Source organism: Gekko japonicus, unplaced genomic scaffold (genome assembly GCF_001447785.1).
Source record: "Gekko japonicus isolate JY-2015 unplaced genomic scaffold, Gekko_japonicus_V1.1 scaffold2897, whole genome shotgun sequence".
Taxonomy (NCBI): domain Eukaryota; kingdom Metazoa; phylum Chordata; class Lepidosauria; order Squamata; family Gekkonidae; genus Gekko; species Gekko japonicus.
In genome coordinates, this window is record NW_015163693.1 from 181,848 (window position 1) to 205,944 (window position 24,097).

General features: G+C 45.1%; 1 protein-coding gene across 1 annotated transcript in view; it reads left to right on the forward strand.

Annotated features, from left to right (window-relative positions):
• The window catches only part of SUCO (SUN domain containing ossification factor), a 47,195-nt gene extending 30,953 nt beyond the window's left edge, over window positions 1-16,242 (forward strand). Inside the window, exons 15-22 of the mRNA XM_015407801.1 lie at window positions 4,373-4,457; window positions 5,082-6,215; window positions 6,877-6,964; window positions 9,884-9,988; window positions 12,565-12,719; window positions 13,426-13,517; window positions 14,911-14,966; window positions 15,557-16,242. Of these exons, the coding sequence (XP_015263287.1) occupies window positions 4,373-4,457; window positions 5,082-6,215; window positions 6,877-6,964; window positions 9,884-9,988; window positions 12,565-12,719; window positions 13,426-13,517; window positions 14,911-14,966; window positions 15,557-16,003 (2,162 nt within the window). The 3' untranslated portion in view covers window positions 16,004-16,242. The remainder of the gene's footprint in view (window positions 1-4,372; window positions 4,458-5,081; window positions 6,216-6,876; window positions 6,965-9,883; window positions 9,989-12,564; window positions 12,720-13,425; window positions 13,518-14,910; window positions 14,967-15,556) is intronic.
• The last annotated feature ends 7,855 nt before the right edge of the window (window positions 16,243-24,097 follow it).

Genomic DNA, 24,097 nt, shown 5'->3' on the forward strand with positions numbered 1-24,097 from the left:
GGGTTCCTGCGCATACCTGGAGGGGCTCGGCGCGAAAATCCGTTGAAATTTAGCTTGCTACAGCACCGGTTGGGTCAGCGCGTGCGCACTAGGGCTCTTTAGCTTGGAGAAACGACGACTGAGGGGTGACATGATTGAGGTTTATAAGATTATGCATGGGAAAGAGCAGGTAGAGAAAGAGGTACTTTTCTCCCTTTCTCACAATACAAGAACCCGTGGGCACTCCATGAAATTGCTGAGCGGTCGGGTTAGAACGGATAAAAGGAAGTACTTCTTCACCCAAAGAGTGATTAACACTTGGAATTCACTGCCACAGGAAGTGGTGGCAGCTACAAGCATGGACGGCTTCAAAAGGGAATTAGATAAGCATATGGAGCAGAGGTCCATCAGTGGCTATTAAAGGACGTCCTTCTTCACCCAAAGAGTGATTAACACTTGGAATTCACTGCCACAGGAAGTGGTGGGTGCTACAAGCATGGACGGCTTCAAAAGGGAATTAGATAAGCATATGGAGCAGAGGTCCATCAGTGGCTATTAGCCACAAGGTATAGATAGGGACTCTGGGGCAAGTGATGCTCTGTCATCTTGGTGCTTGGGGGGGGTCAACAGTGGGAGGGCTTCTAATGTCCTGGCCCCACTGGTGGACCTCCTGATGGCACTGGTATTTCTGGCCACTGTGGGATACAGAGTGTTGGACTGGATGGGCCTTTGGCCTGATCCAACATTGGCATCTCTTATGTTCTTATGTTCTTATGTTCACTAAACCCATTGGTGTGAATGCACAGATGACCACTCGAAGATCACCAGTGACTGGTAAGCAACCTGTTTTTCTCTGAATGCCAAGATTATAAACACTTGGCACATGGACAGGGTGCTTTTCCCTCACTTTACATTAACTGCTCACTTCCCAGTATTACAAGACCCTTTCTCAGTTGGAGGAAGTGATGATCAGGCAGGTGTAACTTCGGAATCTCCCGTTTTAGTAATTAGGGTACTGATTACCTGCTCTCCCAATCACCCACCCACAGCTTGCCCAAGACAGGTTTTGAGTCCAACCCATCTTCTTATATTCTGCAACCTGTCTTCTGAAAAGTATGTAGGTACACTATTTAAATGGTTAAAGAATGAACAGGCACTTGAAGGTTTTCCCTTTTAGTCTTTGCCAGCACCTGTTTTTATTTATAGCACATGGTCTCTTCTCTTTCCTCTTAATTTAGTATAAAATTACAGTGGGAACTTGGCCACTAATAACCTAGTTTGTATGCAACAGAACTTTCATAAAGGACGCATCATCTTAAACAATTTAAACCAGAAAAAGAGACTATTAATTGTTTTCTATGTGCAAAAAAGAGCATCACAAATTCAGAAGCTGGAGAAAATCTATAATGTGGCTGCTTTATATCCAGTTCTCAGAAATGTTGTCAGGCAGCTTCCAGTTCAGGGATGGTCGGCTCCGGGACTTGCTCCCGAGCAGCGGCCGGATCGGACAGGTACAAAGCCATAGACTCCACCCTCCAAACCAACTATTCCCTTCTGGGGAACCATCGTTGCCAATCTCCTGGTGAGGGCTGGAGATCACTCAAAATTACAACTATTCTTTATGGTAGCAGAGATCAGTTCCTCTGGAGAAAATGGTGGACTCAGTGTCATTATACCCTGCTGAGGTCACCACAGCAAATTGACACTGAGTGTCCAAGGCCGGGGCACCCGCCCAGAGCCTCTTTCTAGAGGCCATTGTATTTATTTCCACAACAGGCCTTTTTCCTAGTATGTAATATTGTTAGAAAACAAAACATAAGATGAAATAGTTAAACTGTATGGTCCAATGGGTGCAAAATTTGGGTCATAATATTGATTTCATTTAAAGAAAATATCTATAAAATGTTTTATTGACGGTATATCACTCCAGACAAATTAGCAAAGTTTTATCCTGGGCTACCAAATGGTTGTTGGAAGTGTAAAAAAAATTGGTTCTTTTTTCATATGTGGAGGACATGTGATAGAGTTAAAAAATATTGGTCTTGGATTCATGAATTGTTACAAAAAATGCTAAAATGTAATATACCTTATGTGCCAGAGTTGTTTTTATTGAATATATTGCCAGAAAATTGTAAAAAGCAAGACTCTTATCTTACTATACATGTAGTGACCAGTGTTCCCTCTAAGCTGAGTTAGTGTGAGCCAGCTCACAGTTTTTGAGCCTCCAGCTTACACATTTTTGTCTTTGCTCAGGAAGGTTGGCTCCAGAGCAAACTAATTTATGCAGCATAAATTGAGCCAACTTCAGAGGATGGCGGAAGACAGGAAGGCCTGACGTGATCTGGTCCATGGGGTCGCGAAGAGTCGGACTCGACTGTGCGACTGAACAACAACAACGAACTAAAAACCCAAGAAAGGAGATCTTCTGATCATCTTAAACAAACATCAAGTCTTAATCCCGCTAATCCCTTTACAAACTGAGTCAAGTTTAACAATAACTTTTCAGTTCTTAAAATTTACTGTCATTAAGAAATACCCCAAGTCATCTCATTTCAAAGTTTTTCCAAGGCACAAATCAGAGTCCTTCAGCCTTCACTTCTCCTTGCCCCATCTCTTCCGCAACTTATAGGGACTTTTAGGAGCTGCTGCCCCTTTCTCTGAAAGAGAGTCCTTCCCGGAAGAATCCGAGTCCAGCTCGCCACTGGACTTACTGTCCTCCCCTTCTTTTTCTTCCTCCTCTGGCCCTCCCAACTGGACTCTTAAAAATTCCCGAGCTTTCAAAACAGAGTCAATCTTTTCTTTATTATCCTTGATTTTAAAGGTGACACCTTCTGGAGTTAGCCATCTATATCCAATTGAATTTGTCTGAATAAAAAGAATAAGATCTTTATATTTCTTTCTCCTTTGTCTTATTTCAAATGGAATATCTTTTAGAACTCTTATGAAATTTTCACCAGTTTTCAGGGGTACTCCAGATACTGCTTTCAGGATTACATCCCTCACGTGCCTCTTTGAGAATCTTACAACAATTTCCCCAGGCAGATTGTTTTTCTTTATATAACCTGAATATGACCTATAGGCCACATCCATATCGCTGATCAACAATTCTGCCTTATCTCTGTCACTGGGGCCAATACTTCACTCATCATTTCCTTTAGATTGTCTCTGGCAAGCCCTGAAAGCGAACAATCATGTTAGCCTTTTCCATTTGTAGTTGTAGCAATTGATCTTCTGTGGAGACTTGCTTCTTTTCCAGTTGTTTTACTTTTTTCTTCACCTTTTGGGCAGTGGCATCCACTTCTTTCACCTTCTCAGCTGTTTGATTCATCATTTTCAAAGTCTCATTTATCTGGGTTTGCTGAGCGGTGATACATTGAGTCATATTAGACATCTGTTCCTTGAAGTTATTCAGCTGGTCCATTAGAGGGTGCATGGATTCTGCCAAAATCTTTGCCAGCTCGTTGGTTCCTTCCGGTTTTGGGCTCTCCGTCACTTTCGATTTCAGCAACTTCTCCTTTTCCGTCCTCTTCCCCGCCATGTTCTTCGGTTTGTTTACTTTCGCAAGTTTTTTGAAAGTCTCTGACTATGCGCTTAAACGCTCCAACACTCCTTGGTATATAGTTCTTAACCGTTCTAAGTGTTTTTTTCTTCCGCTCCCCCCCTCATCCACTCAAAAGTTCATGCGCTTGGGAGGCATCCCTTCCCCGCTCGCCTTAATCTCTGCTGCGTAGGTTAGGGTAGGGAACTTTCTTTTCTCTTTAAACATCGCTTAAACGACTCTCGTTCATAATTGGTCCTCGGACCTCGTGTACGTTCTCTTTTCGGACGCTCGATCTTCTGCGCTTGCCCCGGTTAGCGTTGCTTAAGTCCATTCGGTCTCTCAGCACGGAGAGCCGTTGGATCGGAGAGGTGCCTCAATTCTCCGGCATTCCGCCATCAAAGAGGTGACCTCTCAGAAGTTCCATGGCCAGCTTCCCTTCAACCGGGTCCCCTCCTTCGGCTGAAGCGCAGCCATCACCGGAAGTCTCGGAAGCCCCCCATTTGTTGTATGTATGTGTGTTTGTCTATTTTGTGTTTGTCTTGTATGGAAAATAAAAAAAAAATAAAAAAGAAATTTAGTCAGGCTGCACCCCTCACCAGTTGATTCTCTGTGCTGTGTTTCACAATTGCCTACATACTGTGGTGAACAACATTTTCAGGTGCTGTGATAAGAAGACTGCTGTTCAGCTGATGTGCCTTAACTTGAAATTATCTCTGAGATTCCATAATGTGACAGATTTTACATGTTTTTGTCCCAGTCATTTCACAGTCCCTTCATTGTGTCATTATTTGTGAGCTATTTTTATAACCGTGAGCCTATTCTGTGTTAACAATACTCTCCTTTTTAAAGTAGGAAATGAAAGTGTCCCTGAAAATACAACTGCAACTTCCAGGGTGGTACCAAGTCTGCTGGAGCCAACTACCACTCCTTCTTTGGAGTAAGTAACTCTTTGTATGTGCAATCATGTATTTGAAATTTCCAGCCTTCCTCATCTTAGAGGCTGGATGGATTGCAGTGCATTTCAGTACAATAGAAGCAGTAATGAAACTGCTGCCCTACATCTCAGTCACCTTCTGCACTTCAATTCTGCCTCATCTTGCCCACTCCCGTGTGTTTAAACTTGAGCTCGGTTTCCTTGGCCTCTAAACCAATCATTGAGTGATTTAATAGGATGTGTTTTCCTTTTACCCATAGTCAAACCCTTAAGTACTAGAGTAATTTAACCCTCCCTTCTGTCACTTTGATTCATTTGCACTGCACCCAAAAGACTTTCATTCCTCATCCCTCAAATTGCCCTAAAGAAACAATCCCGTCCAAATTTAAAATGCAGTCTGAGTGACGCTCAGTGATCCGTTTGGATTCAGGTCCCGGCTTCAAATTCCTGGTGATCCATAAGTTTGCAAGACAAGTTTCAGCACGCATAAGATGGGAATCAGGATTTGTTTTTAAATATTAATTTAAGATGTTTGTGTGTGTGTGTGTGCCTGCCTTTCCCCTTAGCATCTCAGGACCCAGAGTTGGCCAAGTCTACCTTTTGACTTTTATTTTCGGTTGTTTGTAGGCTTGTTGCTTCAGAGATACCACAAACGGAGAAGGAGCCGTTAATTGTAGATGTGACAAAAGACAGTCCAATTGTACAGCTCGTCCAAGAATACGAAGAGGAAGCGAGTCGATCAACCGTGACCTTGCTACCCAGCGACGAACAAGAAGAAGAAATGTTGTGGTTTGAATCAGAAACACAGATCTATTGCTACGAGCTGATGACAGTCTGTTGCATTTCCACCTTTTCGGAATATCTATACAAGCGCTGTTCAGCAATCGCAGCGCTGCAGCGCTACCATAGCAAAAAAGATACCAGTTGGGGGAAATCCTACTCAGCTATTTTCCAGCCCGAATTAGTTTCAACCAAATCTTTGTACATATCAACATATGAACCTCTTCCTGACAAATTGGACACCCTTATTCCAGAGCCACCAGAAGCCACTGTAGGCATCCTAAGCAGTGTGTCAACCGAGCCCATCATTAATCAGACTGAGGGAGCTTTTGAACTGGAACCCAGTCATCCGCAGACGGTCTCTCAGTCCATCCTCTTGGGTGTCACCACGGGAGCCGAGGCGCAGTCTACAAGGGATGTGTCCTCCGAGCCCACAAAACAGGAAGCTGTATCTGAAACGCCAGAGGCTCCTCCCCAGGAGGAAATCCCTGCTGAAAAAGATGAAGTTGTTGGGTCTGTTACAGAGCAACTGCCTGGAACCAGTGTTGTAACTGAAGTTGAAGAGACGGGAGAAGAGAGGACCCCTACTGAAACAGTCTCAAAGCCAGCAGAGACGGTTACGCAGTCGGAATGTACCGGAGCCGTAGAAAGCAGCGATGGGGAAAGAAAGGCGGGTTCCTTGGCAACCGAAAAACCAGTGGAGTCGCCTGTTGTAGAGTCATCTTCATCGGAAATAAAAGATGATGACACGGTGGTTGAGGAGCCATTTCTCCCTATTCCCGTTTCTGGTGGGTTACCACGGACTGCTACAGACTTCTATGCTGAACTGCAGAATTCCACAGACTTGAGTTACGCTAATGGGAACCTTGTTCATGGATCCAACCAAAAAGAGTCTGTCTTTATGAGGCTCAACAATCGCATTAAAGCCCTGGAAGTAAACATGTCTCTCAGCAGCCGCTATTTGGAAGAACTTAGCCAAAGGTATGCCCTCATAGCAGAATCTTTCTGCTCTCAGTTCTAGTCCATTTTAAAAAGTTGACTGAGGAACTAATCTCTGTGAAACTAATTCAAGCCTGCTCTTCCATCAGAATGTGAGTTCTGCAAAGCCTCTAGGAGGAAATGGGTCTCCTGGCCCTACTGTGCGTAGAATGAACATTCGCATACTGGGCATTTGAATACCTGTGGCTCTTTAAGTAGAGTAGGTGTGGCCCGAGGAGAAGGCTTGAGATGCTTTGGTATGTTCAGTGTGGTATAAATTTGTGTGTACATGACTAAGAGTAAGATATGTCAGATGCACTCATGCAGGCTTGAAGACACAGAAGCTCAGCTTTTGCAGCAAAGTTTCTTCTGCATGTGCCCCAGGTGGCTGGATTTTGCTTCATAGAATGAAGTGTCTTGTATTAAGAAAAATAATTTATACAGGATTAATTTGGGAACTGGGTTTTCCCTTTAAAGTTGTATTTTGTAAGATCGTTCCCTGTCAATGAAGGGGGCGGGAAGGGGAGTCAGGGACGCTGATTGAAAGTTCCTCCATGTCAAGAGACCTTGTTCTCGCTCATCCACTTCAAAGTGAGGAGGGAGAAATTACTCTGGTACGGAGATGACGATACTGTCTAAGATTTGTGTGTGACTCACTTTGTAGATACCGCAAGCAAATGGATGAAATGCAGAAGGCTTTTAATAAAACGATAATAAAACTTCAGAATACTTCACGCCTGGCAGAACAGCAGGTACGTTTCCTGTGCGCAGCGGCTCTGCTTCCCTCGTTTAGAGGCCTCTCAACAGCACGAGAACGAAGGGAGGTGGCATGGCTGTGAAATTAAGTAAAACCTGCCAGGCTAAGCGTTCTGCTTAATGGCTGTTTGAGTTCACGCAGGTTTATAAGCAGCACGTGTTTTATTTGGACTGTGTTCATGGCTTTTGTAGTTCAAAGTGTTGATTGTGAGCTAGAGATTTCTTTCATTTTGTTTTGCTGCTCAAGAACATTTCTGCTGCATCTGTAGTCGCAGATGCTTTTCTCTTACTGCTAGTGGGTCTCTCTTTGATCAAAAATAAGGTTACAGCTTGATTCATTCAGTGTTGGCCTGTCCTTGATCAAAATTTTAAAGGACAGCTTCAAAAAGACAAAAAAAGGCTTTTTCCAGTATGACAGATGCGCTGCTTTTTCATTTAGTCTAACTTTCTTAAGCTGGAAAAAGAAGACATGTGTCCCCTCTGGATCAAGCTCACTGTTACTGCCTCTGCTGTAGCATCCTATAGATTTTGAGCACAGTCCTCAACTCAGTAGCCTGATGAGAAGGATAACACTGGACAGCTTTTCTTTTCTTTTTTTTATGCCCCCCGGAGTGGATTTTTTATTGCATTTTTTATAATCACTACAAACTACAACAGAAAAAGGGTAAGGGACTACATCTAGGGACAAAGCAAAGATACCCAGTAATGACTAAAAACCCAAGAGAGGAGATCTTCTAATCATTTTAAACATACATCAAGTCTTAATTTCAATCTCATTATGAACTAAATCAAATATTTTTGTTAACTTTTTTCCCAATCTTAACTGTCATTAGGAAATACCCCAAAGCATCTCATTTCAAAATCTTCAAAAGGCACAATTCAGAGTCCTTCAGCCTTCACTTCTCTTTTCCCAGTCTCTTCCGCAGCTTATAAGGACTTTTAGGAGCTGCTGCCCCTTTCACTGAAAGAGACTCCTCTCCGGAAGATCCCGAGTCTAGCTCGCCGCTGGACTTACTGTCCATCCTTTTTCTTCCTCCACTGGCCCTCCCAGCTGGACTCTTAAAAATTCCCGTGCTTTCAGAACAGAGTCAGTCTTTTCTTTTTTATCCTTAATTTTGAAGGTAATGCCTTCTGAAATTAGCCATCTGTATCCAATTGAGTTTGTCTGAAGAAAGAGAGTTCTTTGTATTTCTTTCTCCTTTATCTTATTTCAAATGGAATGTCTTTTAGTACTCTGATGACATTCTCCCCGTCTCTCAGGGGTGCTCCAGTTACTGCTTTCAGGATTGCATCCCTCACATGCCTCTTCAAGAATCTTACTACAATTTCCCCAGGCAGATTATTTTTATTTATTTATCCAGAATATGACCTAAAGGCCACATCCATTTCGCTTAGCAAGAATTCCGCCTTCATATCTGTCACTGGCGCCAATATTTCGCTCATCCTTTCCTTCAGATTCTCTCCCTTAGTCTCTGGCATGCCCTGAAAGCGAAGAATCATGTCAGCCTTTTCCATTTGTAATTGTAACAGCTGATCTTCTGTAGAAACTTGCTTCTTTTCCAGTTTTTGTACTTTCTTCTTCACCTTTTGTTCAGTGGCGTCCACTTCTTTCACCTTCTCAGCTGTTTGATTCATCATTTGCAAAGTCTCATTTATCTGCGTTTGCTGAGTGGTGATGCACTGGGTCATTTTTGTCATCTGCTCTTTGAAGTTATTCATCTGGTCCATCAGGGGGCACATGGATTCTGCCAAAGTCTTTGCCAGCTCGTTGGTTACTTCCGGTTTTTGGCTCTCAGTTACTTTCGATTTCAAAAGTTTATCTTTCTCCGTCCTCTTCCCCGCTATCTTTATCGATTGTTTACTTTCGCAAATTTTTTAAAAGTCTCTGAATATGCGCTCAAACGCTCAGACTCGCCTGGTAAGTACTCCTTGACAGTTTTAACCGAGTTTTCTTCCGCTCCCCCCTCATTTGTTCATAAGTTCATGCGCATGGGAGACGTCCCTCCCCTGCTCGCCTGATTTTCTGTTCCGTGGGATAGGGTGGGGAGCTTTCTTTTCCCTTTAATCATCGCTTAAGTCTGACTCACATTCATAATTGGTCTTCCGACCTCGATTACACTCCATTTCTTACACTCGATCTCCTGCGCTTGCCCCGGTCGGCGTCACTAAGTCCATTTGGTCTCACAGCACGGAGGACCGTCAGAACAGAGAGGCGCCTCAATTCACCGGCATTACACCATCAAAGAGGCGACTTCTCGGAAGTTCCATGGCCAGGGTCCCTTCAGCCGGGTCCCTGGTGGGGTGATGAACCTGCACACCCCCTCCTTCGGCTGGAGCACCACCATCAACCGGAAGTCACTGTACAGCTTTTCTGTACCCCGAATAAATGATGCAGATACATTTTCCCTTTGCTAGCCATTGTGAGAAGAGTAATTTAAGTTTCCCCTCCTTGACTTGTTGGAAGCCTTTCCTATCCACCCTGTGGTTTCAAAACTAGGCACAGCCAAAAAATTTGGCATCGATACCACAGAGCTAGAAACTTGGCTTTGGCGGGGGGTGAGGAGGGAATAGAACCAGAATTTTGCATACTTTTCTGGGTGCAGACTAACGAGTGTTGCTTCTTTTAGCAAAACTTCAAGGGCAGTTCAGTTCTTTTCACCGGAGGCCTGTGGGCGAGCAAGAGCTTGTCGTTGGTAGCTGTTAAAAGCCACCTGAGAAGTAGCCTCTGCTTCATTTTATTCCCAAGTTCCTCAATATACTTTAATTCCTGCCTCATCTTGGTGCACCAGTTTTTGTGCCTCACGTTGTCCACGGTCCACCTTGGCTGTAAGGTCAGCGGTCCTACTCTACCTGGAAAGCGTCCTGCGTAGTTAGAGTGAAAAGGGGAGGATATTTATTTTATTTTCTTCATCTAGGATTTGAAGCAGACAGAGGCCATTCAACTTCTGCAGGCACAGCTGACCAATATGACACAGCTAGTTGCCAATCTGTCATCAACTGTGGCTGAACTAAAAATAGAGGTAAAAACACTTCCTGAAGAGGAAAAGTATTTTATTTTTTATAATGAGATACTAAATTTAAAACCCTGGGCATTTTGGTGTAGTGGTTAAGTTCTCCCAGACTCTAATCTGGGAGAACCGGTTTGATTCCCCGCTCCTCCTCCACTTGCACCTGCTGGATGACCTGGAGCAAGCCCTCGTTCTGACAAGAGCTGTCCTTGAAAAAGAGCCATTCCTGTCAGAGCTCTCTCAGCCTCTACCTCACAGGGTGTCTGTTGTGGGGAGGGGGAGGGGAAGGAGTTTGTCAGCCGCTCTGAGTCTCCTTTGGGGAGTGAAGGGCAAGGGGTAGGAGCAATATACAGTCCATATGCTATACTTTTGAAATTTTTCTGTGCTACCAACATTTCATGCCACTGTCAGTCCCTTTGGGGCCTGGCTTTCTGCCAATGAGCTCTGTGCAGAATACACTACCTTTGGCTGCCGCGTACCCAAGCACAGAGTGTTGTGGATCTCAGAAGCCGTACATTTTTGAAGGCCAGGCAGCAAATAACAAATAATTTATAGCATTTTTGTGGAACTGCAGCTCGCAAGGTTGAAGTATATAGTGTAGATGTGCTTAGAGAATTTCCCTCAGACTCGCTCTCATAGGTTCAGACTGTAGAAAGTACCAGTGAACGCTCTTCTGTTGAGACAGTGAGGTCACGTAATATTAAACAAGTGCAGCAGGTGCTAAACATGAATGGAGTGAAAAGATAAGTTCTAGGAACTGTGCACTTCAACAGCTCATACTCCATAATCCTGTATACATAATCCTAGTGGAGTATTATGGAGGATCTAAATCCTGGTGACGTATTATGGAAGATCTAAAGAGATGGACATCTTTAACAGATCGGGGTAAATTTAGCATCCTTAAGATGAATTTTGTTCCCAAGCTGATCTACGGTATATAATTAGAGAGATATGCCTGTGCATATCTCCCCAAAAAATGATTTCTCAAGATCAATTCCATTTTTTTTAACTTTCATTTGGTGGGATTATACCCAGAACTGCTTACATAAAATTACAGCTACCAAGTGAAAAGGGGGGGGGGTTGAACTACCTATTATATGGCCTTTTAACAGCAAGAGCAAAACACTGGGAAGAACCCCCTCATGTACCCTGTAGGGAACATAAATAAAAAATTTATTTTATCCTACCTCTGACTGGGAGTCATTGGGCTCATACCATGTATGTACCCAAATGCATTCTGCTCTGCAGGTCAGTCAGCTAGAAAAATATGGAAAGAATCTGTAGCTGAGAAATGACCCCTAACCCTATCCCCCCAAGGAGGAGCAGGGGTATCTGCAGGGAAGGGGCCGCCGCTTGCTGCTGATGTGCTGGTCTGGATAAAATATGCGCGGCCCAGGCTGCTGGACTTCAGCAGGGCCTCCTCTCTCACAGCATTCTCCCGTGTGCAGCAGGGCAATCTGCAGCAGAAATATCATCCTTTGCATGGATTGTTTGTTACTAGATAAGCATGAATAGCTTAAATAAAATGTGTCCATCGTTCTGCCCGTTGACTTGAGCTCGGAGTCTTGTGCTTGTAAGTGCCTGAGAGAAAGCAAGCCACTACTTGTCTTTGTAAAAGTAGACTGTAAACAGTCAAGACAGGTTGCACTTTACCGTCTTAGCTCTTTGCCTTAGAAGTCATCATTTCTTATTGGCCCACAACTTTTGCCACTGTGAGGTGAGTCTGTTGGGTGGAATGGAAGCTCCATGCAATGGGTCCTTTGAGAGCGGTCTTGTGAACTGTAAGGGGTTATCAAGAAAGGGTTACATTTGTGTATGCATAAACATTCCGATCTTGTGTTTAGGGTAGGGTATCTCCCTCCCTCCCTGTCAGGCAGGAACAAACACAAAATACAACACTGAAAGAAACCAAAACTGAATGCCAAAGAGTATTTCTGTCACAATCATTGCGAGGTCCAAAGCCTCCCCCAAAAGAAGAGTCCCCCTTCTACCTTAAAGTTAAACTGGAAGGGGCCAGTTAGGGTGCCATCACCACAAAGGCCCTTTTGCATATTGTCTGCCCAGAGCTAAGTGGCTGCATTCTGATGTAGCTGTGATTTTGAGAAACTCTTTCAAGGGCAGCTTTAGACACGGAGTGCAGTATAATACTCCGGTTGAGAGGACACCGAGGCCACCCTTCTACAGAGAGGATCGCAATTGACATATCACCCTAAGGTGGTGATAAATGACCATTTCTCTCAGTTGTTGCTTGAATTCCAAGCCGTGTTGCGTCCAGAAGTACACAGTAATGGCAAACCTCATTCTCTAGGGGCAGTAGAGTACTGGGTAGCATAGATGGATTCCAACACCTTGGCTTGGCTGAATCCTTAACTGTGTGAAAACCTTGATTTCGCTGCTGTGAAAGTCTTTCTGTTGGCTCTAACTATTGTTTGCAGGAGATAGATCTGAGTGACCTCCAGGCTCATAAAAAGTCAGAAATTAGGATCAGACACACTGAAACCAATGGACTTCGGGGCCTGTACCGTGTTGTAGCTGCTCACTTGCATGGACCTATTTGACTTACAATGTACCCATTTCTCTTTTGTTAGGTGTCTGATCGCCAGAGCTATCTCGTAATCTGCTTGGTGCTCTGTGCCATTCTGGGCTTGATGCTTTGTGTACAGCGCTGCAAAAATAGGTCAGAGTTGAATGACAACTACTGCTCAGAACTTCTCAAAAATAATCACTATCCCAGTCCAAAAAGGTAACAGACTACAACTGGCTCAACATTTTCTGCCTTCAGATATTTTTTCACATGTGATTTTTTTCCTCCTCCTGTTTGTATTCACATCCACCTGTCCCTTCTTTCAGTACTTGTTACAAAATATTCCCTTTGTCTGTTCAGCCAGGATATTGGAAGCCTCAGTGTATAGCAGAAATACAGAAAAGTGTAATGTTTATTAATTCCCAAAGGCTTTGAGGTGATTTAGACCTTGGAGTTGTTCCCACTTTGGTGTCATTTGGTGTAGTGGTTAAGTACATGGACTCTAATCTGGGAGAACCGGGTTTGATTCCCCACTCCTCCACTTGCAGCTGCTGGATGACCTTGGGTTAGTCATAAGTTCTGTCAGAACTGTTCTTGAAAAAGAGCAGTTTCTGTCAGAGCTCTCTCAGCCCCACCTACCTCACAGGGTGTCTGTTGTGAGGAGGGGAAGGGAAAGGAGTTTGTAAGCCGCTCTGAGACTCCTTCAGGTAGTGATGGGGAGGGCATAAATCCAATCTCTTCTCTCCTTCTTCTTCTTAAGAGAAACCTCCATAAGGAATTAAATGACCAATGCTAGGAGGTTTCTGCCGATCCTTATTATGGGGAAAGTTTTTGGTTTCAGGGTGGGGCAAGGAAATCTTACTGACGCATCATAAGAATTTTTGTTGCTAAGGAGGAGATTAATTTTGTGTGTGGTCACCTGCAGGTGTTTTTCTTCCTATGATGATATGAACTTGAAAAGAAGAACCTCCTTTCCGCTCACCAGGTCTCAGTCTTTTCAGCTGAACAGCAAAGAAGGTAGGAACATCAGTCATTCAACGGACTTGTCTTTAGGGAATCACGTTGTACAATCTGTACTTTATTCCACTACGGAACAATCTTCATTTCATTGTCGCTTAAGAATTCTGTTGTATTTGGTTTGGTTCAGAACAAATTTAACACAAATCTAGGCAACAAGATGCCTCCATTAGTTTGCCATGTTTTCTGGAGTTAGCATAATTTGGACAGCTGACCTCAGATCTGCCAAGGGCCTCTTGCCCAAGCAGACCATCTCATCACAGGCTGATTCACCCAAGGGATTTTATGTTGCAGCCAGAGTGGCATGCTTTCAGAGGAAGGCTAGCCTGCTCCACATGTCTGAAGGCCTGTGTGGTGTATTTATTTATTTTACTTTAATTCTATCCCACCATTCTCCCCAGTGGGAACCCAAAATGGCATGCGTCATTCTCCTCCCCTCACAACAACCCCGTGAGTTAGATGAGGCTGAGAGTGTGTGACTGGCCCACGGTGACCCAGCGAGTTTCCAAGGCACGAGTGGGATTTCCCAGCTCCCGGCCCGATCCTTTAGCCGCTGCACCATAGCTGTTCGTGTCGGTCTGGGCTCTGGGAGACCCAGGTTGCAATCCCCACTCTGCCACAGAACCTTGCTGGGTGACCTTTCACCAGGCCCGTAACCCTCAGCACACAACCTGGGTCGTAGGGATTCTTAGGGTAAAATGGGGAAAGGAGGTTATAAGCCACTATGGGGGGAGGGGGGAGAAAAGGGGGGGTATACATAAAACAGATAGTCTGAAACTGGGAAATGCAGTTTTCGGGGAGAAAGCAAGCTAGCTGTTGTGTGAACATTATATTGACATTTCCACTTGGCTAGTAGATATTAACTGACGGTGCTTGAGGGACCAAAGGCTGAGGCATCATGGGAAGCGGAGTGTTGCCGAGGGGGTGGATTTAAGGCCTCCGAAGTTCAGTGGGTGGCCTTTACGTTCACAACGCCTTACTCTCCTCCGATCTTTCTCACAGCAGCTTTACAGTTACTGAAAAGTCCTGCTGTCCTGACAGAGCACAGCCTGACGACCTGGGAACAGGTTGAGGTTTCCTTTCATTGCAAGGAAGAGAGTAACCCTCTCTCTGCTAAACCAGGGTATAGTTAACAACAAGGCACACAGTGAATGAAGATTACTCCTTTCGGGGTGGCATTTCCCCAAGCAGCAGGTCCCCAGGGTTCTGTCCCTGGAGTGCAGGTATTACAAGGGAAGGCTACCAAGCAGCTTCCTTTTACCTGCAGATCTTTCAGACACGATGAAGTGTGTAGAGACCATCCAGTGATGCAAGTTGCAATCTAAGAATATGTTTGGAATTGAGTTGTGTACTTAACTCACTCTTCAGTCTAACTTCTTTTCTTTCCTTGTAGTGGACCCGGGTGATCTGTACATTGTAGAGCCGTTGAAGTTTTCGCCAGAGAAAAAGGTACTTTGTCCTAAACAAAATTTCTGTCAAAAGTGTGAATATATTTGCCAGTTGATCAGTGTTGGTTATTTAGCTTGTGCAATAGTTAGCTTTTTTAAAGAAGCGAATCCAGCTTCTAATCCAGCTCCTTTTGTGACCTCTGCTTGCATAGAATATGCAGAAGGTAGTGAAAGTGGTGGAAGAAAGGGGAGGGGCCGCTGGCTCAGTGGAGAAGAGCCTCTGCTTGGCCTGCAGAAGAAGGTCCCCGGTTCAATCCCCGGCAGCATCTCCAGTTGAAAAGGGACCAGGCAGGAGGTGATGGGAAAGACCTCCGCCTGAGACCCTGGAGAGCTGTAAAGAGGGGCCATGGCTCAGTGGAGAAGAGCCTCTGCTTGGCCTGCAGAAGGTCCCTGGTTCAGTCCCTGGCAGCATCTCCAGTTGAAAAGGGACCAGGCAGGAGGTGGTGGGAAAGACCTGCTGCCAGTCTGAGTAGACAAGACTGACCTGGATGGACCCAGGCTCTGATTCAATATAAGGTAGCTTCATGTGACAATCCTCCCTCTGAACAAAGCTTGCTTATGTGCAACTTTCTAATTCCTCCTTTTTCTTAGAAGAAACGCTGCAAATACAAAACTGAAAAGATTGAAACAGTCAAACCAGCAGTGGAGCCCATGCATCTAGTACCTAATGGGGAAATAAAAAGCAGGAAGCCCTTTACAAATCAGAGGGACTTCTCCAATATTGGTGACATGTACCACTCTTCGTACAAAGGTCCCCCGTCGGAAGGAAGCTCAGAAACTTCCTCGCAGTCTGAAGAGTCCTACTTCTGTGGCATTTCAGCGTGCACGAGCTTGTGCAATGGGCAAATCCAAAAGACAAGAACAGAGAAGCGGGCTCTCAAGCGGAGACGGGCTAAAGCTCCAGAGCAGGGGAAGCTCATGAAAACTTTAATACAGACAAAGACGGGGTCCTTGCCAAGCCTGCACGATATCATCAAAGGAAACAAGGAACTGACCGTGGGAACACTCGGTGTCACAGCTGTTTCTGGGCACCTTTAAAATGCATTGAACTCTTCGTACTGCAGGGAGCTTTTGTATGACACAACTTGTAGTATTTTGGTGACTGGGAGGGGAAAGGTTGGTTATTTGCAAAGCGTCTGGATGGTGGCTCTTTTCTTAAGGGTTGTGTCCATAACCAACCTTGGCTGTCCGCTTCAGCTTCCTCCAAGCTAATTTCTGATATGGATCGCTGGAGGGAGGGGAACTGCCCGTGGGGGGGGACGGGGGGGGACATGGCTCGTTTTATACAGTGTTTTTTTCACAGATGCTGATGCTGAGATCTTGAAACCCAGTTTGGGGTAGAACAGAGTTTAAAAGCATAACCCTTCCCCTCTTTTGCTGTGTTCCTATTTCTAGCACCTTCCCATATTTATGTGCCTTTTGTCTATTTATAGTGCCACTGGAGGGGGGGGGGGAGGGAATTTTACATTTTAGGTCTTCTGAAAAATGCAACACTACCATGTTCTTGGGAGAATGTGCCGTCCTCCAGTGGGAGCCCATGATGTGATTTGGATAACTGGGTAGACTTTTCTCATTTGAACTTTGTTTTGCAAAGGCAGTTGGGGCCAATACCGCATACATCTGATGTAGCAGCTAATGTACCCTTGCAGGATGTGATGTTAAGAAAACATGCCTTTGTTGCCTAGACTGACTTGGTTTAATTTTTGTTTAATCAGCGGTTTTGATCGCTGGTTCTCTTCCTGTACTAAGAAATTGGGAGGAAGAACTGTTCTGAATCGGTTCTGGTTGCAATGGGGGGCCATAAACGAAATGCGCAGTCAGTCTGTCAAGCTCCAAGTTGTTCTGTTCCAAAGGTATGTCCACAATGTTTGTGGTTTTTTTAATTGGCTAACCCATGTGCAGTGTGCCTGTGTGAGTTTTGTACTTTCCTCATGTGTGGTTTTGTTACAGAGTGGGGTTGTATGAATACATCTGAGTGAATGTGACAAAAAGGTCCTTTTTTGAGAGGTTCAAGGTTCATGTTGTATAAGATATAACTTATTGAGCACTTTTAGTCACATCTCTTTGTGGTTTTCTTTTTTAAAAAACAGCTAATGCCTTTTCCTGGGTATTACATGTAATGTGATTTATTTAAAAGATTTTGTTTTTGCTGCTTTCATGTTAGTTTCGGAATACATTTTACAGTGATGTCCTTTAGAGCCTGCACAGCTAGCCAGTCAAAGCATATGGACCTAATATTTTTTAAAGAATGAATTGACCGGGAAGGGGGCAGAGGGTCCAAACTAGAACCAAAATCAGAAGGGGTTCTACTATCTGAGCGGACGCATAGAAAATTGTGGCACAAGGAACTTGTAATACGTAACTACAAATTTGTAGTGCCAGTAGAAACTGTGAATTTCCAAATAAATCTGAACACTTGTCTTTAAACCGTGTTTTTTCTTTCATGGATTATTTGGTAAGCTTCTGTAGTGGGGAGTTTTGGAGTCAGTCAGCAGTTTCAGCTGCGGCAGGAGGGGTGAGATCTTTTGATCATGGGAGGGCAAATCAGATTGCTGTGTCCCATTGCTGTATCCATCCAGGCCTCATCAGCGCTTGAGATCTTTTGGATGTGCCCTTGAATAGCCTCCTCCCTTTCATCCTCTTAATACCACTGTCAGGGCTGGCTTTCTGGCCCCACTTGCCTGGGGGGCAGCCTCTTGTACCTGCCCGGTTGCCTGCCTGCCCGGTTGCTAGATCTCTCTCAGTGCAGTGCCACCCCCACCCATTGTCCCATTTAGCCCCCTGTCTTGTGGGGAAACTGCCGTCTAGCCAATCCATCTGATTTTCAGAGCATCAGCTCAGTTTTATTTTGCAGTATGCTTATCCAGGGTGGATTTGATTTATGTTTTCTACATAAAGGTTCATTCTTGCTGGCCTTAATATTTACACAACCCAGATGAAGGTTTCATTTTAGTATACTAACTTTTTCAGGTTAGTATTAGTTATATTGGAAAATTAAAGATTGGTTATTTACCACTTGAAATAGATCATTATGAAATCATTGCAAGGTGAACTATCTCCAGTTTTAATAGGTTGTTAATAATTCATAGTTGGACAATTTTTCTGCTGTACTTTATTGGAAGGAGAAAAATAACCATTAATAATAACTATTTAAATTGTTTTATCTAACTAAAGCAGTAACATTGTATAGCATATATATTCTTGTATCTGTGTAAACATCCATGATCTCACAAAGATATCAAGATTCCTGGAGTATTCTGCTCAAGAGGTTTCACTTTCTTTTGTACTCCTTGCCCCTATCTCCTCACTCTTAGCCCTTAACATCTCCTCCTTATCCAGTCCTATTCCACCCCACACAATCTTATATTCATTGAACCTCTTGATAAGAGATTCTGCGTGCATAGATTTGAAGAGGATCAATAAGACTGCGGTCTCTTAATTTTATAACATGTGAAGAAGAGTTGTGCTGTCTCTGCAGATACAAATTCACAGTTTTGAGAGCTGCCAAACCAAGCATCTCTGATAATATCTTTTAGATAGAAAAATTGTCCAGTAATCTTACAGAAACCTCTGGAAGAGCATGACATTGTGAATGGATTAATGGAACTCATTAAACCTTGCGTGCATATACAGCCTCATGCTACATAATTAAAAACTAATCCTTATTTCATGATGAATAACCTTCGGACTATAATGTATTTTAAATAGAAAACTATCTTTAGATAGATTTTTCCTCAGAAAGCATTTTATCAAAACCAATTTTTTAAAAATGTTTTTATCCACCCTGCATCTATGTATAGCAGCCTCCCAAAGATGTGCATAACATCCCATAATCTTGAGGCCAAAAAGATGTTGTGAATTACATAACTATATACATTCTCACTGACAAGCAAGGAAACCAGCAGAAAAGGAAGTCTAAAATGCACCAGACTAGCCCCACCCTGCACTTCTCTGTCCCGTGATTTTCAGTTTAAAGGCAAAATTAGGTACTTTTGTCTCTTGGCTCGTACCCATTCCCAGCCCACTGAAATTGGGGGGGGGGGTAATTAGAAATGACAAATGCTTTCCTTCCGCCTTGGTGGCAGGATTTGTTTTAAAAAATCTATGCCACTTGCTTTTGTGAACTGGGTGCTAGGAAGCAAAGCATGAACTAGAGTGTGGTCACAGGGTCTTGCACCCGGAAACAAAGGCCGCCTGCTCCTGTCCTGAAAGTGTGTGATCCAACATATCTGCAGTGCAGTTTCCTGATTCTGTTAAACCAGCTGTGAGGGCAGGCATGTGTTTTTAAATAGGATGTGTGAAGCTGTTCTGGTTTCATTTATCTTGCGTTTATCTTAACTTTTGTTTCAACTCTTTTAACTTTTGTTTCAACTCTTGCATTTTTTTTTTCTCTTCATTTTTTTCTCTCTCTGTGTTGCGTGGAGAGGTTCTTATGACATTGAATTAATCTGCTTTTTCTATGACTAGGCTACAAGTGATCCTGGGTGATCTTTATATGAAGGAAAGGATATAGCATGTTAAGTAAGCATAAATGATCAGGATAACTTATCCAAAAACAAAAACAAAACTTGCAGAGAGCCTATTAGACAGAGTAGTGCCATCGTTCAGTGGGAACAGCAGCCACGTCCTGGGTTTTAGGGCATCACAAGTGGGGACTTGCAGGAAACCTGTGGGGAGTGGCTATTCCATTCCTCCCACCTTTGCTTCCTCCCCTCTCCTCCTCCTCCTCCATGTCTCTCACTTTCTGCTTCCTACCACCCGTTCTCTTACTCTCTCTCCTCCATGCCTGCCACTTCCTCTCTCTTTCTGCCCCCCACCTCATCACTCTCTTTCTGCCTCCTGACACTCTCTCAGACCCCAGTCTGCCTCCCCCCCCCCCCCCCCCACACACCCACCACCGGGGGCGGGGGGTGGTGGTGGTGGTGGTTCTCCAGGAATCACAACCGAGCTCCCAGCAACTGGGACGGGTTTCCCACAGAGTTTGGGAGAGGGAAGCATCCTCAGCAGGGTGTAATGTCACGGAGTCCACTCTCCAGAGCAGCAGTTTTCTCCAGGGGAACTCCTCTCTGTCGTCAAGAGAGCAGTTACAATGCTGGGCGATGTCCGGCTGCCACCTGGAGGTTGGCAAGCTGAGTTCCCATGGAGGACATAGCGGCTTTGGAGGGTGGAGTCTCCTCTGGCATTATGCCCCTCTGAGGTCCCCCCCCCCCCCCCTGAACCCCCACCCTCCTCAGGCTTCACCCCTCAGATCTCTGGGAATTTCCTAACCAGGAGTTGGCAACCCTGTCTTGTTTCCACCCAATAGCTGACCTACCTTTATCTGCCCTTCTGTCAAGCTTCCTCCTCACCCCCGGCAGCCTCTGCCTAGGGAAACGGTGGCCAAGTCGTGTGGTGCCAGCCACTAGGCGAGGGAACCCTCGAGGGCTTGTGGGGTGGCACCTCACTTTCCACTCTGTCCCCCTAGCCACACTATTTCCTCTTTCTCTCTTCCTTCCTGGCAACCTCCATATCCTCTGCCCATATCCCTGCCTCATTCCCTCCTTCTCAGCCATCGAGCTCCCAGCAACTGGGACGGGTTTCCCACAGAGTTTGGGAGAGGGAAGCATCCTCAGCAGGGTGTAATGTCACGGAGTCCACTCTCCAGAGCAGCAGTTTTCTCCAGGGGAACTCCTCTCTGTCGTCAAGAGAGCAGTTACAATGCTGGGCGATGTCCGGCTGCCACCTGGAGGTTGGCAAGCTGAGTTCCCATGGAGGACATAGCGGCTTTGGAGGGTGGAGTCTCCTCTGGCATTATGCCCCTCTGAGGTCCCCCCCCCCCCCCCTGAACCCCCACCCTCCTCAGGCTTCACCCCTCAGATCTCTGGGAATTTCCTAACCAGGAGTTGGCAACCCTGTCTTGTTTCCACCCAATAGCTGACCTACCTTTATCTGCCCTTCTGTCAAGCTTCCTCCTCACCCCCGGCAGCCTCTGCCTAGGGAAACGGTGGCCAAGTCGTGTGGTGCCAGCCACTAGGCGAGGGAACCCTCGAGGGCTTGTGGGGTGGCACCTCACTTTCCACTCTGTCCCCCTAGCCACACTATTTCCTCTTTCTCTCTTCCTTCCTGGCAACCTCCATATCCTCTGCCCATATCCCTGCCTCATTCCCTCCTTCTCAGCCATTCACCCGCCTTTTATCTGCCTCCCGTCTTCAGCTGCGTTTTTATTTACTTCTTTCACTCCACCTCTCTCCACAGCAGAGATCAAAGTAGCCGACATTATTCTCCTCTCTTTTTATCCATACAACAGCCCTGTGAGGTAAGTTAGGCTGAAAGTGTGTGACTGCTCCACATAGTCATCCGGTGAGCTTCCACAGCAAGACGGGCGTTCAAACCTGAGTCTCCCAGATCAGAGCGGGAGGTCTAACCGCCGCACCACACTGGCTGTCATAGGAGGGTGGCCGCTGTTGAAAAGCAGCCATGCCTGGCCGAGTCATGCAAGTCACCTTGTGGTTGCTGCCAGGCCCAGGGTCACCTGCCTCTCCATGGGACCTGGAGATCTCCCAGAGTTAAAACTGAACTCCGTGTGGCAGATTTGTCCCTTCCCCCTGCTGTTTACTGACAGAACCATGCCTTATAGCAGACTGTCGTTGCCTAGCAGCAGCCACTGAGGGACTCCATTGCTTAAAACTACAGATGCTCCTCCTATCATATTCGGGTTTTTTAAACTCCCCAATGTGTTTTTGTTTTTTTTACTTAGTTGCTGTAGATTTTCCGGGTTGTGTGGCCGTGGTCTTGGCATTGTAGAACCTGACGTTTCGCCAGCAGCTGTGACTGGCATCCTCAGAGGTATAACAGAAAGACGGCGTACTCGCTGTGTCACAGTGAGAAGGAAAATGGTAGGCAGGTAATTTATATGTTATATTACCATGTCAGATTACACAGGGAAGCCATTGAAATTCATAAACATAAACACAATTTCAAGAGGAAAGAAGAGAGTTTAAAAATAAATAGGTCATGGTTTTGTGTCCTGAAAAACACAAAAGGCTCTACATCTGACAATAGCACTACAGATAAGGTTAGAATTTCAACAACCAATCCTCCTCAGGAAAAAATCCATACACAAAAGAACCTCCTCAGGAAAGCTCCTCCATTAGCAGGTTCATAGCCTGGGGAACTCCTACAAGATAATGACTCAGCCCTACCCCACCTTCCTGAGTAGATATAAATTACCTGCCTACCATTTTTCTTCTCACCTTGACACAGAGAGTATTCCATCTTTCTGTGTTATACCTCTGAGGATGCCAGTCACAGCTACTGGCGAAATGTCAGGTTCTACAATGCCAAGACCACGGCCACACAACCCGGAAAATCTACAGCAACTAATGTTATGTGACCCTCAGTATTGTTATCCTCTTCCATGGCAGAAAAGAGGACTCAGATTCAGAGGGTCACACTTAACCCCCCCCCCTCCAACAATTTTTTTTTTACATTTCACATTTTTCTGCAAACCTGGGGCCCTTTTCAGTTTTGTAGAAAGATACGTCTTTCCCCTTCTCATCTCCAGTCAGCAGATTTAGATTTGTTAAGTTTACTCAGGAGACTTTGGTGAAGTACCTTGTCAAAAGCCTTTTGAAAGTCCAGGTATGTAAAGTCCACAAGGGTCTCTGCCGCCATCTCACCGTCTTCCTTTAGCAATCCCTTTATTCCTTTGTCGTCCAAAGGCCCCACTGCTGCTTCTCTGGCTGGTTTCCTGATCCAGATATATTTGTTAAATGTTTGTTTTTGTTTTGATGCTTTTAGCAACTCGCTCCTCAAAATCTCTGTTTGCATGCCTAACTTACTTTTTGCCAGAGCCTGTGGTCCGTCCTGTCCAATTCTTTGGGGCAGACCTTCCACTTTTTAAAAGAACCCTCTTTACTTTTTATAACTTTTATAACTTCCTTAACGTTTGCGAGAAGGGCGGGGTATAAATGTAATGTAAATAAATAAATAAATAAAACTTGTGTTGTCAACCACGCAGGCCTTCTTTTAGACTTTGCACTGCTTTTCCTAACCTGTGGAATGCATTGTATTTGGGCTTCAATTAGTGTGGTTTTAAATAGCTTCCGAGCATCCTCTAGGGACTCGACTCTTTTGTGTTTCCCCTTCAGCTTCCTTTTTACTATTCCCCTCATTTTTGTAAAGTTCCTTCTTTTGAAATAAAATGTTACAGGTTTGGACTTTAGGGGTAACTTTCCATTGACCCTGAATGCTGAAATTAATAGCATTGTCGTCAGTGTTCCCAACTGGTGTAACAATCTCCACATCTCTCGCCAGGTCTTGAGACCTGCTCAGAGCCAAGTCCAGGATTGCCCACCCCTCCTCTGGTTGGCTCTGTGGCCAACTGTTTCAGTGCACAGCCACTTATGGTGATCGGCCTGAAGGGTCTGGTCAGGTGAGTGGTAGTGTTACCCCCACTTCTAAGTAACCCTTCGGGCCCAGTATCTTCTCCTGTATCACTTCTGTTGGGGAGTTAATTCCCCTGATGTCTTTGAACTTCTATGCCCCCCCCTTGATGTACACCACACCACTACTGAACCATCTCTCCCTGTCCTGCCTATAGAGCTTACACCCAGGAATGACTGTGTCCCATCGATTTTCTCCATTCCATCATGTTTCCGAGATACCTACTATATCTAAATTGTCATTGAACATCCAGCACTCCAACTCCCCCATCTTGGCTCGGAGACTTCTAGCACTGGCATATAGACACCTCTAATGTGCTTCCCTCTCCAGGTACCCTCACTTCTCCCAGCCGCTTAGTTGCCACACATGGCCCTCATTCAGGGGTCATTTCGTAGAAAAAGAGGACCAGGAGCTCATTAGCATAACTCATTAGCATGACTTATTTGCATATACCACACCCCCTGACATCACCGGAAGTGTGTCAGAAGGCACCACCGGACTGTTTTGGATTGCTAGCTATTGGGGGGGGGGAGTGCAGATCTTTCCTCGCAGAGGAGGGAGAGCTTGTGCCTGAATAAAACTTAGTTTTAAAGGTGCCACTGGACTGTTTTGGACCGGGGGACGGGGGGGGCTCGGCATCCTACATGGCTGCTTCTTGCTCTGACTGAGGGCTGCTGGGAGCAGGGGGCGGGGCTTGTTGCATGTGCC